We start from the raw sequence: 18,977 nt of genomic DNA, 5'->3' as shown, positions 1-18,977 counted from the left end.
CTGGAACTGGGCCTGAAATTTACATTTCTAATATGTCCCCAGGTGATGCTGATGCTGCTGGTCCTGCTGAGAACCAATGTCCTGGTGAAAATAACACCATGTGGAATAATAGCTTCGAAATTAGGAGGGTGGTGAGGCAGCAAAGAGTCTCCTTCCAGTTCTGTTAAGGGCTGCCCTGCCCCGATGCCTGCAGTGCACAGAGCCCAGCCAGTGGCCATATCTGCCAGATCTTCTTGCCCCTTGGTGGCTTGGAACTGGCTCCAAACATTATTGCCAAGTGATAAGTCAGTGGGCTTCCTGCTTGCCTGTCCTTTCGTGGTCCTGGGAGATCTATTTCCCTTTGTTCTAGGTCATGTCAGGGTGTCAAGAGGCACAGCTTCAATCCTGAGTGTAATACAAGTTTGCCATAAAAATACAAGAGAGGATTCCCGAAGCCACAGAATAAAGGCTTTTACAATATCAATTCAACCCTTGTAAATTTAATCCTGGATTATTTGTTGCACCAAAATCTCTTTACTGTGATGTATTACTTAGTTACTGGGGTTATCACAGCCGTATCCTAAAGTTGCATAGTACATAAAACATTTCAGTTAACAATGCGGGAAGGTTAACTCCCCCAGATAACCTGCAATCACAAGGGCTAGTCCAGATGACATCCCTCTGTCAGCTTCCACGAGCTATTGATGGTTCAATCAGTTTGTTTTGAAGGTAAAGTACAACAAAAGGGCACTAAACTTATTCAGACTGTCAACAGGGGCTATCGGGAATGGGGTTTGCAGGTAAGTAATTCTGGGTGTTTTAAGGCTATTATCAAACAGCAATGGTTGAAGGAAGAGACAGCTACTAATAACACAGAAGGCAGCCATCATAAACCACTTTATGGCAGAAACCCCCGTCTATAAATCCTGTGACACCCGGAGACAGCTTCAGATTTATAAAACTGCTTGTTAAGCCAGGGCACTGCTTAATGAAAAGAGATCTGTCTAAGTTCTAAGTCTCACATCCCTAGCTCCAGAGGGCAACTCCAATTTTCCTGACCTTCTCAAGGTGGCTGGGGGAAAGCCCCCAGGGCTGGGGGTGGTGAGGGGTGGGGGTGAGAGTCAGAGGCGCTCTTGGCTGAGATAAAGAAGGTGGGGTTATCAAGAGGAGAGCAGGGATCCTGGGAAGGTGCTTAAAGACCCATTTGTCTCTGTCTGGAAACAGATTTCCTAAAACTGAGAGACCAGCACATCAAGCTTTTCAGGTCCTCTTTCTTTCTTTTCACATAGAATGTTCCATTTGCTTAAAGGACTCCTCTAAGGAGAGAGCTAAAACCGCTAGCAGGAGAAAAGGAACAGGAGAAATACTTTTTTTTTTCTTTCTTTCCAAAATCAATTTTCTCTGCTCTAGTCCCGACACTCAGGCATTTTTCATCCAGACCTGAGAGAGAGAGGAGGATGTTCTTTCCCCCTGCCTGTAACTCTTATCCCCAGGGCAATGGCTGCTTCCCCTGGGGCAATGGCTGCTCCTCAGGAACACTGTACAACCACAGAAAAGCTCAGATGGGCCTCCATGGTCTGCGAATGGGGTTGGCTGCCATGTTTCTTTCTCTGACACTCTATTCAAGAAGTACCAAGTTTCCAATTCTTGAGGGAACTGGGCATGGGGTCATTGGAGTTTTGTTTTGTTTTTCAAATTTTCTTCCATTTACGGCAGTCCATGCTTCTTTGCATTATTTCTTGCTGCCTTCTTGCTTCCATCCTTTGGAGGCAGGGAGACATGGTACAAGCTACTGATGCCCTACCTGGGACCCCTGAAGGCAGCAATGGGTGATCTGTGAGCCATTCTCAATCTTTCACAAAGCTTGATGGGATAGATGAGTCCCTCAACAAAACATCATGCTTCCTCACTGTTAACTAGATTACATTAACTCCATTTAATAACACCGGTTACCTCATGCTGAACAGAAGCCCTGATCAACTGCTGAATGTATCTGTTTCATAATAATAATAAAGTTAGCAATGGCTTCAGTGCAGCCTATTTGAGAGAACAAAGTTTTTAAAGTGTTGGGGAGAAAAATAAAAGGAGGGGAGGTTTTTGTAATAAAAAGCTTGGGGACTATTAGCATAGGGAAAGAGGCCTGACTCTGAGTGTATCTTGCCCTGTGATCTTGGTTCAGTCTCTGCTGCCTTTCTGAGCCTCAGTTTTTCTATCTATGCTGTGAAGGGGATGGGCCAAATGATGTCTAAGCCTCCTTCAAATGTTACCTTGCTTGAACCCTATGTGGCTCAAAGTTGACTTACAATAAAAATGTCCATGTCATCCTTTCTTGTTATTCCAATTTCCTTAAATAACCACCCCCAACACCTCCAAGTAAATGACGACTGTGAGAAAGTCAATAAAGACCACAGAGTAATGAACAAACAGTGTGAGTGGAATAACTGCAGATGCTCAGAGAGATGACAATGATCTCACTCTAATGAGCCGAGGTGAGCTCACCTACAGCATTCATGAATGCCTGACAACTGGCAAAGGCCAGCTGATTTTCCTCACAGTTCACCGGCAGCATGTTTGAAGTCTCTGTGCAAACAATACACCCACAGGACAGACCAAGGCCCTCTACAGAGGGTAACCGGCAATTACTCCTGGGCTTCTGTCACTTTGATCTCTGGGTTGTGACCTTTGCTTTCTTGTGATCTTCAAAGCCCAGATTGTAGATTAGCTGGAGAATGCTCACTGGGTTATGTAAGCCACAAGTTTTACAGCTCCTATTCGTCTGGGAAATGGTGGCAGCCCAGAGCGACCAGACGGCGGAGGGTCCCTCCCTCCTTCCCTTTGGCTGAGTGCTGCAGACACTGGGCAGGCCCCAGGGCTGCTCCATGCAGGGGAACAAAGAAAGGGTGTCATGTTTTAAATAACTGAAAGTCGTAACGAATACAGAAAGCCCTACAGGGAGGAGGGAGGAAAGCAAGGCCAACCAGAGACTGGAGTGGCAGGAGGGGATGAACGACAAGGGTTCAGTGACAGAGGAAGAGCTAAAAGACCATGAGACCAACTCCCTTATTTGAAAGGTGAAGTCCAGACTTGTCTACTGTTAACCTTCAGTCCATTGTTCTTTCTGTAGCAAAAACAAAAAAAGAGATGGCAAGGGAAGACAAGAAATAGACAATTCTGGGCACCCAACTTTCCTATATTGATTTGTTATTTTGGCTAGCGTTGAAATCCACAAGGGGCACTAAAGTGGTTTCTCAGTAGCATGGTGGTCTCTCCGGCCAAGCCTTGCACTTCTGTTCTCTTCCTGCCCCAATCCTGGAGACTGCTGATTATCACATTCACCTCCATTCAACATTCATCTCAAAATAGCAGCATGGTGTGTACACACTGAAAATCACAGACAGGTTTAAGCTCCTATAATAACAGGGCCATGGACATTTCTCAGCCATGAACTATGATGAATGGCAAAGAGAAACCCCAGGCACGGTTCTGCTCCTGCCCCAGTGGGGCCAGGGTGCTACTCAACAACTTGGTAGTATGTTCATGCTCACATATAAGTTTAATGAGCCTGTTTTATGGTGGGGATGTGTGCCAAGAAAATCCAACTGGGTGCACAGGGGGTAAGTGAGGAAGTGAAAGGGGTGAATGTGGGAGGAGGGGAGGAAAGACTCCACAGAAACTCAAGCTCTGTGATGCCATTTCCAATAACTACATAAATCGAGTCACTTCCCATTTCTGGTCCAGTGGTTGGCCACAATGTGACCTAAAAACTGGGCTGACCTCTTCGAAATCAACATCTCCCATGGAAATGAAACAACAGACACACTTGTTTTGATGCATGGCTGGGTGACATATTATAAATATTACATCACAGAACCACAGAGGATGCCAATCAATAAGAAATTTTTTCAGACAGCACTAAATGAACCATGGGTTCTTGCTTCTGAATACACTCCTTTAAGGCTCCTAGTATTGCTTAAATGATTAATAGAAGACATATTGTCAGAAAATGTACTTAAAGTGAAAAACAGTAAACTGTAGAAATATTATTCATTTTTAAGCAATTTTCTAGTGAAAATGTCACATAAATTTACATAGAGGCTCTGGGTAACAGCTAGAAGGAAGGTAAACCTCATGTTTTGTGGATGAAGGGCCAGGAAAATGTTTTACCAAAAGAAAAAAAAGGCAGCTGCATTGCTTTATATAAACACAAATGCCACAGGAACTCCAGAATCAAAAGTCTTATTGCAAAACCATAAAATTTCTCAGTGGCAAATGGAGCACAAACTCGAGGAAGGACAAAGCGGATCTGCTTACAGACCATAGACTGGAACTATATCAAACACATATCTATCTCTTCCATATACAAGTGTGAGCGCCCATCAAACCAACAGTACCAAATAAAGAGATTAAATGAATAAAAAATTTAAATGTGCTAGAGAATCAGCCTACCATTCCACTCTTCAACCAGTTGCTGTGCAGTGAATGTGTAACTACATGGGAACATATTTACTGTTCCTTGTGCTGTTCTTAGTCCCTGATTCTCTCGGAGTGCAAGCATCTTGCCATCATTGTGGATAATGTAAATTTTCTAAGTTAATTTTGACTAGTTATGATTTTGGCTTTGTATGACCTCTAGAATCTAGCCTCTCACGGCAACTTTGTCGTATGTGCACTCACAAACCACCTCCCTAACCCCACCCCTCAACTCCTTCCAAGGGAACAGAACTGGAGTGGGGAGGATGGGCTTGGAGGGTGCCCAGGCTAGTCCATGAGATAGACCACACTTGTAGGATCCAGCCCTCCCTAAAGATTCATGACCCACAACCAGCACTTGGATTGAGCTTGAATCATAGTCCTTTGCTTATTAGCTGCATTTGTTGACATCCACATGGATCTGATTCCAAATGGGCAGTGGGCATCTGAGATGGCCAAAGATCCCTGCATCTCCCTATAAGATCCTAGTTCCTGAGAAGGAAAAGTGGTTTCAAGCCACCTCCAGAAAAAAAAAAAAAAAAAGGTGCCAAGCCCTTTTTTCACATCCAGCACTACTTTAGGCATTGATGAGTCTTCAAGAGTCAAGACAACTCAGCTCTTACCCACTGGAAGCCATTCTCCAGATGTGAAAATATATGAAGAAGTGAGAGAAATACACAAGACAGAATCTATAAAATGGTGTGAGACAGTAAAGGAAGAAATTGAACTTGTTGGGAGCTGAGTGTCCGAGTTCTAAAGCCAACTGGACATCAGAAACACCTATGGACTGTTGTGTTGTAACTGCCACCAACTGCATCAGAATGCCTTGGATGACTCAGAGGCAGATCCTTGATTATAGAATACTGATATAGACTGTCCTCCCATTTTAAAAGTCCCACTGGCAAAGCTGGACTCCACATCAGATCTTCTCATCTGACCCCATATACCTTGATCTTAGTACTTTTGCTAATGTGACCAGTTACAATAGAAAAAACAAATAGTAATTATTTGAGAGCTGATGGTACACAAAAAAAAAAAATAAAAAAAATTTTCTTAGCTTTTCTTTTCCTTTTGCAACCTCATAAGCCCTGTACTTGAGACCAATCCCTCTCTACCTCTTTCATTCTAGAAAAAAATAACAAAAACGTGCCTATATGGTTGGCTTCACACATAGCTTCTTGGCCCCCATGAATGAATGAATAAATGAACAAGTGCATGAATGTGTGTGTACACATACATATACATATAGACACAGACGTATATGTATATATGCATATATACATATACAAAATTTATTAAGTTATTTTTAAGAGTGATTCAGGTGGGGTGTTTAATGAGAGCTTATGTCATAATGGAGAGAGAGGTCCATGAAAAGGTCATTAAAGCATTTATAAAACAACAATCAACAATGAGAACACAGACAATTTTAAATGAAGAAGGAAAATTAAGTGACTTTGGTAAAATGGGTAAGACTAAAAAGACTCTCTGAATGACTTTGGATCAGGGCTTTCAAAGCACATGGTTGAGAAGTAGATAGAAGAATGAAAAGCATTTCTACTTGGAGCCCATCAAAGCGCATGGCTGGTGGGCACCACGGCATAGCTCTATGGTGGAGAGGTATGGGCCTGCGGACTTCCTCTTGAGATTGTCTATCAGCTCCCTAAATTTTGGTGGGAAGTCATCTCTCTCTCCAAGATGACTCTGAGACAGACCACAGAAAGATCTTACAACACAGAGCAGGGGTCAGCAAGTTACAGCCCATGGGTCAAATCTGGCCTGCCATCTGTTTTGTAAATAAAGCTTTACTGGAACAAAGCCATGCCCATTTGTTCACAAATTATGTATGACTACTTCTGCATTATGAAAGCAGAGCTGAGTAATTGTGACAAGTCCATGTAACTTGGAAAACCTAAAATACTTAATATCTGGCACTTCACAGAAAAAGCAGACAAGGCAATAACTTTTCATCTTTCTTAGCTTTTGTGACCACAACCAAGAGAGACAATGGCTATAGGTTACCAAAAGGTAAAAGTTTAACATTGTCACAGGAAAAGCCCACTGATACGTACCAAACATCTACTATGCACCCCAGAGTATAATATCATCCCCTAAAGCTTCTCTTTTTCCCTTTTCCCACCATGCTCCAACCCCTGGACACTCACCTGTATCTCTTGTAGTCTTCTTCATCCTTTTCCAAGCTGATCAGCTCGTTGGGACAGGCCACGTTGCCCAGCAGACTGAGATACTCCAGAGCTGGTGTCACTTCTGCCAAGTGATCCAGCAGGTACTCCAAATCAGTGATGTGACAAAGGTTAAGGATCTTGGTCCAGGAAGACAAAAGGCTTAGCAAGGAGCATAGGCCACGACTGACAGGCGCTGACGAGTCCAGTCTGCTCCTGTGAGACCTCAGGGTGGGGGGCTGAAATCAATTCGGCTATGGGTATATGGTATTGCTACTTTTTCACTCCCACTGTTGAGAACACAGCCCAACTTTCACTAGGCAGGTAAGACTAAATCCAGATCATTTGAGGAAGAATAAATAAACTTGATTGTCTCATTATACTTTTCTTTCCTCTATAGTTCTGTTTCTAAAACACACTAAAAGGGAAGACTCCATAGAGTAAAGTATTTTTACAATATGCAAAACCATAAAACTTAATTCGTTTCTAGTAATGAAAACAAGGGCTGGGCATGGTGGCCCACACCTGTAATTCCAGTATGTTGGGAGGCCCTGGTAGGCAGATCATTTGAGGTCAGGAGTTCGAGACCAGCCTGGCCAACATGGTGAAACCCGTCTCTACTAAAAATACAAAAATGAGCTGGGCATGATGGCGGGAGCCTGTAATCCCAGCTACTTGGGAGGCTGAGGCAGGAGAATTGCTTGAACCTGGGAGGTGGAGGTTGCAGTGAGTAGAGATCATGTCCAGGTGACAGAGCGAGACTCTGTCTCAAAAGAAACAAAACAAAACAAAACAAAAAAACAGAAAAAGAAACCCAGAAATTATTTCAGAAGGCCTCATTAAAATATATTCTTTCCCTGTTAGTGAGGGAATTAGAGAATGAAAGAGAAAAGTCAGAGGGGGGCATGATGGGGGAGATTATTCCAGGAGCCATCCTCCAGTGGGACCCACTGTCCAATCACAGCCAAACCAAATAAGGCAAGAACCATAGATTCACAGAATCACAGGTACTGGAAAGGGTTTAATGACAACTTAGTCCCCATACTAACTCCTGGCTTAAGCCACACACAGACAAGCTGAGCCTAGGTAAGGTGATGATTATTTAGGCACGCCTGGTTAGGCCGTGACTTCGAGAGACACATGAGAGAGGAGTTAACCAAGTCGGCAGATAAAAGGGGGTCCCAGCCAGGGAATGGCAGCAGAGCTACAGGAACAAAACATACAAGGGTAGAATAAATGCCATATGCAAGAGTCAAAGACTCAGAGTACAGTTCCCAGAAGTGGGGTCCACTTGAACCTAGGAGAAGGTAAAATCAAAGAAAAGGGATGTTCCTGCTCTGTGAGGATGTTATCTAACCTTGGGCTGTTACACAGATTTCCTCATACTTCATTTCAACTTGCCACAGAAGAATGAATTCCAAATCCAACCAATGTCTGAATCGGGTCCCTAAAATATTTGCCAAGCAATCACCACGACATAGCACATTCCATTTCTGACAACCATAACAGTTTTTCTTTCCCCTGGAATTGAATCTTTCTCCAACCTCTATTCACTGACCCAATTTAACTGCTTGGGGTCACAAAGAATAAGGCTTCTTCTCTTCCACATGATGAAGCTTCAGATATTTGAAGCTCACATGTCTTCCTTAAATCTTTTATTCTCCAAACTAAGTTCCTTCAAGCATTCTTTGTACACGTGCTCTGCCACCATCATATGCAAGGCCAAATGCTATACCCTAGATGAGAGCAGCCAGAGACAATGAGAAGCAGAGCACAAGCAGAAGAGGGGAAACTAGCAAGACAGGGAAACTAGCAAAAGAGGGGGAAACTAGCAAGAGGAGGAAACTAACCAGAGGGGAAAGCTAGCAAGATAGGGAAACTAACAAGAGAGGGGGAAACTAGCAAGAGAGGGAAACTAACCAGAGGGGGAAGCTAGCAAGAGAGGGAAACTAACAAGAGAGGGGGAAACTAGCAAGAGGAGGAAACTAACAAGAGGGGGAAACTAGCAAGAGAGGGAAACTAACCGGGTGGAAAACTAGCAAGAGAGGGAAACTAACAAGAGAGGGGGAAACTAGCAAGAGAGGGAAACTAACCAGAGAGGGAAACTAGCAAGAGAGGGAAACTAACAAGAGAGGGGGAAACTAGCAAGAGGAGGAAACTAACAAGAGAGGGGGAAACTAGCAAGAGAGGGAAACTAACCGGGGGGGGGGGGAACTAGCAAGAGAGGGAAACTAACAAGAGAGGGGGAAACTAGCAAGAGGGGGAAACTAACAAGAGGGGAAAACTAGCAAGAGAGGGAAACAACCAGAGGGGGAAACTAGCAAGAGAGGGGAAAAACTAGCAAGAGAAGGTAAACTAGCAAGAGAGAGGGAAACTAGCAAGAGAGGGGAAAGTAGCAAGAGAAGGGGAAACTAGCAAGAGGGGGAAACTAACAAGAGAGGGGAAACTAGCAAGAGAGGGGAAACTAGCAAAAGAAAGTTGTGAGCACACTCATTTGCTGTTGGCTTCAATTCACCAACATCCTCCCTGCTTCCTAAACAAAGACAGAGAAATAGACGCAGAAGTTTGTTTTCAATCTCTCAAATCTTTCACAAATAACATCCAGAGATAGCCATACAGGAACACTAAAATGAGGAGGTGAGAATGGGAGTTCATATAGAGACTGGAGAGAAGGTCCCACCAGGGGGATGAGGTTGGGAGTACAGAGAGGTGGGTGGCCAGGAATCAAAATCCCTGGAGACAAAATACACTTACTAAAGTTCAATCATCATACTCTTCAGGAAAATTATTTAAATAGAGCCAATTAAAAATGACAATGAACAATTCCAGGGTAAGTTCAGTTTTTCCAGCAGGTTCTATCTTTGAATACTTCACAGTCATTACAACAAAAGAAAAAAAAAAGAAAAAAGTCTCATTGCTAGTATTGCCCTTAGATATGGGCACAGACACCTCAGGTGCCCTGTGCTTTCAAGTACCTTCCTCAGAATGTCCCAAGTCCCCCTCCAATACCTAGGACTGGATGGTGTCATTAGGTAGGGTACCCCAGGCCTGGACCTAGACCCGGACCTGTATGGGCCTCAGTCCCAGGCTTGGTTTCTCCCCTTTATGGTTTGTTCCAACTTTTTAGTCCACCCATGCAACCCATCAGATGCTCCATGGAGCACTAGGACTCATGTCTGGATCAGGCTGTCTTAAAGCCTCAAGGCCAGGCCCTTGTTCCAGGGAGGGCAGCCAGACAAGCTGACTACTGCTTCTGGCCAGCACAGTATTTCTTTTCTGGGACTGCAAGAGAGTTGGCTACCAGAATGGTGCTGACATACTGACTTGAAGTGATTCTAATTATGTAGACAAGGGCCCTACACGACTGAGGGAAGCCCTCTCTACTGCAGATGGAAAGGCCAGACCGAAACCTACTTTCCTCTTAGGAAACATTCCTCAAAGCTTGGCTCTTTTTTCTGTCTACCATATGAAGGTGGGGATATGCAGGAATGGAACCCCAAACTGTCGAGGCTTTTAAGTTGAGGAAATATTGGGCAACTGAGTTGGATTGAAATGCCGGTCACTTCTCAACATTTAATGACCAGTGAAGGAAGCCTAGCTGGCCACCATGTTCAGGGAAGTAGGCCTAGATTAAGTTGAGTGAAACTTCACATGTAGATCTACCATGGAGCTAATAAAGCTCATGCGTCAAGAGTTTCTTGCTTGCATAGGCCCCTTCCAAGGCCCTGGGAAAGACCCTGGTAATAGAGTCACATGATCATGTGATTTTTTTTTTTTAATTTGTAAAAGTAGGTAATTTACACTATAATCTGTGGAGATCACTGTCTTGCTCCACTAGGACTTCTTCTACCACATTTTCCCTTCAGCTGGGTGACAATGGGAGTGTCTATGGGAATCCCCATCTAAGGGGACACTGTGTAGCAGTAACATTTAATTATGATTCAGTGGGGGAATATTTGTATAATTTGCAGTCACTTCTGTGTCTAGTTAAATTGTTCCAACAGTATCAGTAGGAATGGCTTCTAGTAATACTCTTACTATCCACCATATTAACACAAATATGCAGGGACCAACATAAAACTGATGGCAAAATGATTAACAAACTCATTCATCAATTCAAAGAACATTTAAGATTCAGTTGTTAAGTGTATGTATACATGCCTACACATCGACACACACAACTTGAAATGTCCTGAAATCTTTTTTTTCTTTTTGAGACAGAGTCTCACTCTTGTCACCCAGGCTGGAGTGCAATGGCATGATCTCGGCTCACTGCAACCTCTGCCTCTTGGGTTCCTCTCAAACTCCTAATCTCAGGAGATCCACCTGCCTCAGCCTCCCAAAGTGCTGGGATTACAGGTGTGAGCCACTGTGCCGGCCAAAATGTCCTGAAATCTTATACAGCTCCTATCATATATGAAAGAAATGTGTAAGAGTTTCTCCAAAATGTAATAATCCTAAAAGTTTTACCAATAATGTAGTGGTGAAACTACCAATAACAAATGGTGAAACTGAAAGAAACATTTCTAAACTATTTTAAAAAATCAATTTTCGATCAACCATGCTAAAAGAGGGAATTATCTATTCTCTCTAGAAAAAAATCACAAAATTTCACCAAATAATGAAGTTACGAGAAATTTGCAGTAAAAAAGTTTCTCTAGAGGCATATCTTCAATAAAGATTGATACTTTTCTAGGTATTTTGACATTTGTGGAATTTATCAACTTAAAATTTTAAAATTTCCTTTGATACAGTTCTATTCCAAATAAACATTCATTTCACACCTAATTTTGCATTCTCGATTATATAGTATTTAAGAGGGCTCCCTCAAATTACAGAGGTTTTACACTCCCCAAAACCTGGATCTGCCCCTGGCCACAAAGAAGTGGATCATTTGAATGCTCTGATCGTGGGACTTTCCTGGGCAAAGGGTCTGCAGGTTCCAAGATGCTTCAGCCATCCTTTGCCAATGAATCAAAGAGATTTCTAAGAGCCTGCCTGCTTTTGGGTATTTTGTATGGCAGAAGCTCCATCTTCCTAAGCCTTTCAACTACCTACTATAAATGATACATTTGGCTGAGTCAGGTGGTCTCCCCCAAATCCACACCAGGCAGGAAGCACTAGCACCTCCTCCCTGCATGCATGCTCTAGACCAGTCCTTTGCTTTTATGTTGATAGCACCACCAGAGGATAAAACATGAGAAGTTTTAATTGGTTTCTTTGTCTCCTGGGTCAGCAAGGACAAACAATGCCTTGTGTTGCCTGGTTTTGAGATCCAACATAGAACTTTTCACATTTCTTTTTTGTCAAGATGCATAGAAAACTGACCAGAGGCAATCTGTGGAAGAAACCTGGTGTCCCTGGCTAATCAAGACCACCACAGTGGGGATCATTTCAGGGATTCTCCTAAGGGTACCTTTTTTAAAAACGTGAAGCTACCTGGCACAGTTTCAACTCTCTCCAGCTGGGTTCCCGGCACACACCTGGTTTCCCTCATCAAGTCTTCTCCGGGGTACTTAGCGTTGAGATTTTTTTCAGTGTTGTCTGCAGAAAGTTGCCATTGCAGAGCCCAGCTGTCACGGGGAGGCTTGCCAAGGGAGATTTTCTGCAGAGGGCCCAAGATCAAAGCAGCATCTTGCCTTGAAACTTTGGAGCATGAGGGAGGAGGGAAGCCTCCCAGCGTGTGTCCAGTTGTGCGGGTCCGAAGCTGTCCCAGGTGAGAATGGACACATCCCTCCCTCCGAGCTCAGCTGCGGGTTAAAGGGCAACCTCCATAACTGGTGGGATGATTTTAACCACAGCTAATCCTAATACTGGGTTTTTGAATACTAAATATACAGCATAATGACATACCTCATTTTTATTCACATATGTCAGAAATTTATGGTGCTGAAATAACAATTAAGGAAACAGGGGTTAACGGTCACACAGCTAGTACATGATAGAGCCTGGATTTAAACCCAGGTCCTAAACTGCATTTCTAGAGGAAAAGGTGACTTATAATTTCCTAACACAAAAGCAAAATTTAAAACACTGGAACATGAGGGTTCCTACATGTTTCTGTGGGAGAGCACAGGTGCCATCACCGGGCTATGAGCTGTACCTCAGATCCTTCCTTCCAATTTGGGCTACTTCTTTTGATGCATCGAGGCATTGGCTAACAGTAAAATATGCCAAGAAATTGTAAAGTCTTTAACAAAGTGATTTCCCACATATTATACCATTTAAATCTCTCAACAATATGCTGAAGTATGTGTTACCCATTTTATAAAGAAACTGAGGCCCCTGACAAGGTACAGAGACTTTCCTAAGATGACACAGCAAATCTTTCCAAAGATGACACAGCAAATGGCTATGGGAACTCCAGTCCCACCTCTGACTCACTGGAGTGGTCTCCGTGCCACAGCCCAACTGTGTAACATGTAGCACCATTCTTTCTTCCTGCTGGCACTATAATCCAAACTCATTGGCTATTCAGTACATGTGCTGAAACAAATAGGGAGACAGAAGATGAAGTGTGATTCCAAATAAAATCTGCTTATGTGCCCCCCACACACCCCAAAAGGAAAGTGGGGGAGAATCATTTGATTGTGCAAAGGTTAGCTACACTTTCCTGAATTTTCAGTTGGTCAACCTTACTTGGGGTTGATTATTCAGACATGAGATGGCTGAGACCATTACCAAATATCCCACCCCTCCTGGTGGAAGAGTCGGGGATGGCATGTGCATGCTTATGGTTGGGTGTGAGAGAGAGAGAGAGAAAGAGTGTGAGCAGTGGGGAAGGGGTTCAAGTCCATAGCCAGTGACTACCTGGCCAGTCTCAATGAACCAAAGAAAGAAAATGAGATCTCTACGAACCAAGAGATGAGGTAATCTCAGACAACCAGGCTTTCAGATATACCAGAGCAGGACATCAACACTGAGGGCTGAACACAATGAGAAAAAGGGCTGGTGGAAAAAGATGGGAGGTCCAGCACGAGGTATGCAGATGGCAGGGAGGCACTGACTGATGAACACAGAAGAAATTTTCCAGATTCTGGGTCTGGGCTCTGGAATCCCTTTTAAGAGCAGACTCCCAGCAGCCCCAGCTGGGAGCAGGACCTTGCAGAGGCAGGCTCAGGATGCTGACTCCTCCTGTATCTTGGCTCCTCTCCTTGTACAATGATTGCCGCTCCTTTGGGTTTCAGAGTCTGGAGCTGGGAATCAGCATACCTGGGTTCTAGACTAAGCCCCACTACTGACAATCTGTGTGACTTCAGAAAGCTCATCCACTCCTAGTTTTTCCATAAATATGAGAATAATTATTCACCAACAGTACCCAACTCACGGAATGCCATTAGGGCAATGTTAAATTATGCAAGTCAAAGAACCATTCTAAACTCAGAAGTATATCTGTACTCTGGCCTTGGTTACAATGTGGCCCAAGTCAAACCAGATGAGTTTACACAATTCTCTAGGATAATAACAACAACAATAATAGTAACCCTTACATACCACTTATTATGTTACTAGAATCTAATATGTCTGAGATACTTAGAATAATCTTCAAAACAATCTATGGGATGGATACTAGCATTGTCCGCATTTCCAAAGGAAACCAAAACACAGAGATGTTAAATCACTTGCCCAAGGTCATGCAGAAAAGTGGCAGGTTTAGGGTAGAAGCTCAGGAAGTCTGCCTTCAGAGCCTGTTGTTCTTAACCACTATGTGATAGTCCCTCTTGCTAAAGGATTAAAGAAGCCAATGACCCAAGTGTCCAGGGTCTAGGAACCTACAGCATTATTATAGACACATTTAACTGTGAGTCAAACCAAAGTGGAAAAATCTAGATTTTACATGGTAGGTGGGGTGAATAACCATTTTACATATGCCAAAATACAAACCAAAAAAATTTAAAATAAAGCAAACTTCACAAAAGGATTCAAGATAAAACCTCATTTGGCAGCAAGCTTCCTAACATGTTTAAAGATTCAATTTACACAAAAGAGCTAATACTTTTTCAGGAGGTCAATAGTTACTTGTTTCTAGGGCTCCCTTTATCACAAATATAAAGTAAAATCTGAAGGAGACAAGATGCCAATGCCAAGGTCTCCTGGGTAGAGTGTTACAGAAATGAATTATGCTTCTTTATACGTACACCCTGTGCAGTCCCTTCCCATATTTGTTCTACAGTTGGTATGTGACTTGCTTTGGTCATGGGACATTAACACACATAATATAAGTTGAACTTGAAGACTACCTGCACTATAGGGCTTGTGCTGTTAGAATACTCCTCCCATGTGAAGTGCCTTATGCTAGCCTGTTAGAGACAGGTAGGTTAGCCAACACCCAGTATCAACCTCCAGTATCAACCTCCAGACATATGAGTGAGGTCATCTTAGACTATCCAGCCCCAGTTGAGCCTCCAGGTAGATGTGGCTTCATGAGTGACGCAGAGTGAGACCAGCAGAAGAACCATCCTGCTGAGCCCTGGCCAAACACCTGATCTATAGAATTGTAAATACTTGTTGTTTTAAGCCACTAAATGTTGGGGTGGATTATTATGCACCAAAAGCTAACGTATAGAGGCCACATCTAAAGCATTTCATGGGGTAGCAATAACAATATGGAACCTGGAAATTGTTGGAAAGCCTGCAACATTCTCACAATTAGGTAGGAAAGTCATTTAGCTAAAAAAGTGGCATCGGAAGTGCTGGGTTGAGAAGACAGCATGTGCTGTTATTGCCTGATTTTACCTACCTTTCTCTGTGACTTCTGAGTCAAGTAGATGAGGAAGCTGATCTTCACAATCACATTAGTAGAGCAGAGGAGAAAAAAGGAAAGAAGTCTATTCAGAATATTCACTGATAAGAAAATGTGCTACAACAGCACCAATGATATCACTGGTCAGGTTTACAGCCACACGGTGTCTTCTGCTTCTGTCCCTCCTAGGCCATTACCGTTACTCCCTTAGCATTACTGCTACAGATTGGAAAAGTGGAGGCACAGAATAGGGAAAGGACTCAACCAAAGACAAAGAAAACCTCTCAGCACTCTGAAGCCAAGAGGCCTGCTTATCTCTGGTGACAGCAATACTGTGAATAAAACCATCAACCAGTCCAACGTATTTCTTTAAAAATGAGAAAAAGAAGCTCACAGAAGATAACTTGTCCAAGGCCACATCGCTAAATATGATTAAGCTGAGACATGAACCAAAGTCCATGGACTCTAATATTCTACAGAGACCTGGGACACAGGACATGTCTAAAAATCCTTCTGTCCTTGATTTATTTGAGAATATTGGCCAACTGATCATCTAAGACAGCCTAGAAAGCCATAAGACTACCAAGTTTTTCAAACAGTGATTGGGAAACTTGGTTGACTAACAGATATAAGAAGGGAAAATTCCACCAAAATTTCATTATGACAAAGACTGTGAATTTACTTGTAGGCCCTCCCCTTCTACTTCTATCAAAGTGATGATTAATAATGACCACAAGGAGCATATTTATAATACTATGGTCTGAATCTTTGTTCTTCCCTCAAATTCGTATGTTGAAATTCTAATCCCCAAAGTGATGGTATGTGGAGATGAGGCCTTTGGGAGGTGATTAGGTCATAAGGGTAGATCCCTCTGATGGGATCAGTGCCCCTGTAAGAAGAGACTTGAAAAAGCTTGCTTCCTCTCTCTCTGCTATGTGATGATACAGTGAGGAAGTATCTTCACCAAGAAACCAACCCTGCTGGCATCCTGATCTCAAACCTCCAGCCTCCAGACTGTGAGAAATAAATGTTTGTTGTTTAAGCTACCTCATGTATGGTATTGTGCTGTAGCAGCAAGAGCTGACTGAGACAATATCTTAGAGAATAAAGAAAACATTAACTTATGGCTTGAAGTATAAACAGTAGCTAACAAATACTTCTGCAAATCACTCTTAAATCCTGGCATATGCATATGTGCCAAACCTTACATGTATATCTGATTTGATTTTGTACTCTAGAGGTAAATGCCTTGTCTCCTTTTCTATTTCTAACTTATTGTATGAATGTGAACAAGTGGTTTAACTACTCCAGGTCTCAAATGTTCCATCCAATAAAACAAAGCCATTGGACCACCGAGTCTGAAGCAACAGTAGAATGCAGACGTTGGACTTTGGACACAACACAGTTGACATTGAATCATCCAGGACCTAGCATCTTGCTAGTGTCTGGCTGTGTGCCTACGCCTCACCTCTTTCTATGTCTAGATAAATGGAAAAGACACACCTTCTCATAGGGCTTGGTAAGGATGAGTAACAACACACATAAAGAACCCAGCACCATGCCTCATTCCTAGGAGTGCTCAATAAGGAATAGCTAATGATAATGATCCATTCATCCCTCAAATATTTATTGAGCTTGTACTTGGTGCCAGGCACTATTCTTTGTGTGAAGAACAGAGGAGTTAACAAAACCAAGGAAACTCCCTGGCCCATCGAGCTGGCATTCTAGTGCCGGGTAATCCACTACACTAACGATACAGGAGCTACGGGCCTTAGGTCGCAGCAAGGGTTCCCTGTTTCCATCCCCACTACAGAATCCAGAGCAGTTAGTGCCCCGAAGTCTCACTCTACGCTGGCTAGGTCCTTGCCACCGTATAGATCATATACTATCATGGGTCCCCTAGGCCTCTCATCCCCAGCCCAGCATGGTATCCACCAGTGAGGGCATAGCCAGGCCTGGGTTTCACATGTCTCTGCCACCTTAGCTCCTTTTCCCTCACCAAAACGGTTCCCCAAGCCTGCCCCAGAGCCTTCCAGAAACCTCCGAGGAGAGGAAGTTTGCTTGGCGGCATTACCCGGGACTTCCCACCAGAGGTCGCCCTCCCACACAAGCCCAAGCAAACAGACCGGGCTTCGCCGCCTCTGCAGCGGTGGCATTATTTTCTTTCTCTATTTTTATCTATTAAAAAGATTTCTTCACAGCCATAACTTAGATCTCTACACTAAAATGGAGCAACAGGAAGATATAATGGTGCGTTTCATTTATGAATGACCTATAATAAATTACTCTGAAGTGTCCCGAGTGCCAGAAGACAGAACGCTTTGTCTGCCCGCGAACTGTATTTCACATACTTTAATTTAGCTGACACATAAAACTCATTTGACATTTTGCAGGTATTTGTGCAGGGTGGGGTGGGGGGACGACTGTGGGGCTGGGTGGGGAGTGGGGGCAGCGGGCAGAGGAAAGGATATTCGGTTCTTGTTGAGGGTTAAGGTATGCAGTCTGGGTAACCCTGGCAACACGAGGTCGTCCCCCAGCTGATTGTTGTCCAAGATGAGTTCCTCCAGGCTCCTGAATGCGCTCAGTCCTTCCAGTGACCTGCAATGACAAAGGCAACAGGAAAAATGATCCTGCACTAAATCAGGGAGGCCATTATGAGCCGAAATAAATATTTTAACCTTCCCTTTCAGGACTGGGAATAGTTTGGGCTTGGTGCCTGTCAGCAAAGTGAATGACAAGAATTAGTAGCAGGAGTCGGGGCGGGGGCGGCGGGGGAGAAGGGGCCGCTGGCACCCACCGCATCCTTCACGCATTGCCAACATGAAGGATGAGGGTCACTTAGTGAGTAGCCAGGATCCAAAACAAAGGGCTTCAGATACGGCCTGCAGGATAAATTTGTCAATGTCTTGTGCCTTCAGGCACCCAGCCTCGGCTGACCCTAACCTCCATTCCCAAGATAAATAACTCTGTCACAGTTCACCTTCATTCCCTGGACACAAATTCAAGTTGTCATCCATCATTCCTGCCCAGAAATATCATACCCTCTTACAATAATAAATATAACTTGAAGTATCATTTCTTAGCAGTTCTCTGTACAGTCGCGGGGGAAACGACAGGGAAGGCTTCCTTTCTCTCCGTTCACATCCTTTGACTTTTTTTTTTCCTCTGCCTTTTTTCTTTACTAATCACTTAATTTGCTTCTGCCCAGCGTCCCAGTGGCTGCCCCAAAGGCAAGGCATCTGCAGAATTACATAATCACTCCGGTCTGAGAGGGCTTTTTCTTTTATTATTTCTTTTTATTTGTTTTTGCTGCGGGTGGGGAGACGGGGGTTGGGAGAATTGCTGCTTCAAAGCTCCTGGCCTGAAGTTACTGTTTTAATTTATGGAAAGTGGATTTCTCACTTAATTTTTGAAAGAAGTGTAGAGTGCAACCCTGTAGATGTTGAGGCAGTAAATAAAAAGGCAACTGAAAGAATTAAGTACCCGGCTCCAGGAAAAAAAAAAAAAAAAAAAAAAAACAACAGCAGAAAGGGAAACATAGCCTTGCTTATACACATCGCTGAAAGTTAACTCTTAATTTTATGGGCTCTCATGAGTGTTGGGGG

General features: G+C 43.4%; 1 protein-coding gene across 2 annotated transcripts in view; it reads right to left on the bottom strand.

Moving 5' to 3' along the window:
• LRMDA (leucine rich melanocyte differentiation associated) overlaps positions 1-18,977 on the bottom strand; it is a 1,126,997-nt gene that overhangs the window by 496,432 nt on the left and 611,588 nt on the right. For both annotated transcript variants that reach the window (XM_004091143.3, XM_003271288.2), the window contains 2 exons: positions 17,844-17,970; positions 6,612-6,751 (listed from right to left, as the gene is read on the bottom strand). In XM_004091143.3, coding sequence (XP_004091191.1) covers positions 6,612-6,751; positions 17,844-17,970 — 267 coding nt within the window. The remainder of the gene's footprint in view (positions 1-6,611; positions 6,752-17,843; positions 17,971-18,977) is intronic.

This window comes from Nomascus leucogenys, chromosome 18, assembly GCF_006542625.1.
Source record: "Nomascus leucogenys isolate Asia chromosome 18, Asia_NLE_v1, whole genome shotgun sequence".
NCBI lineage: Eukaryota > Metazoa > Chordata > Mammalia > Primates > Hylobatidae > Nomascus > Nomascus leucogenys.
Note: the sequence above shows the minus strand (reverse complement) of the source record. Positions and strands in the feature narration are given on the sequence as shown.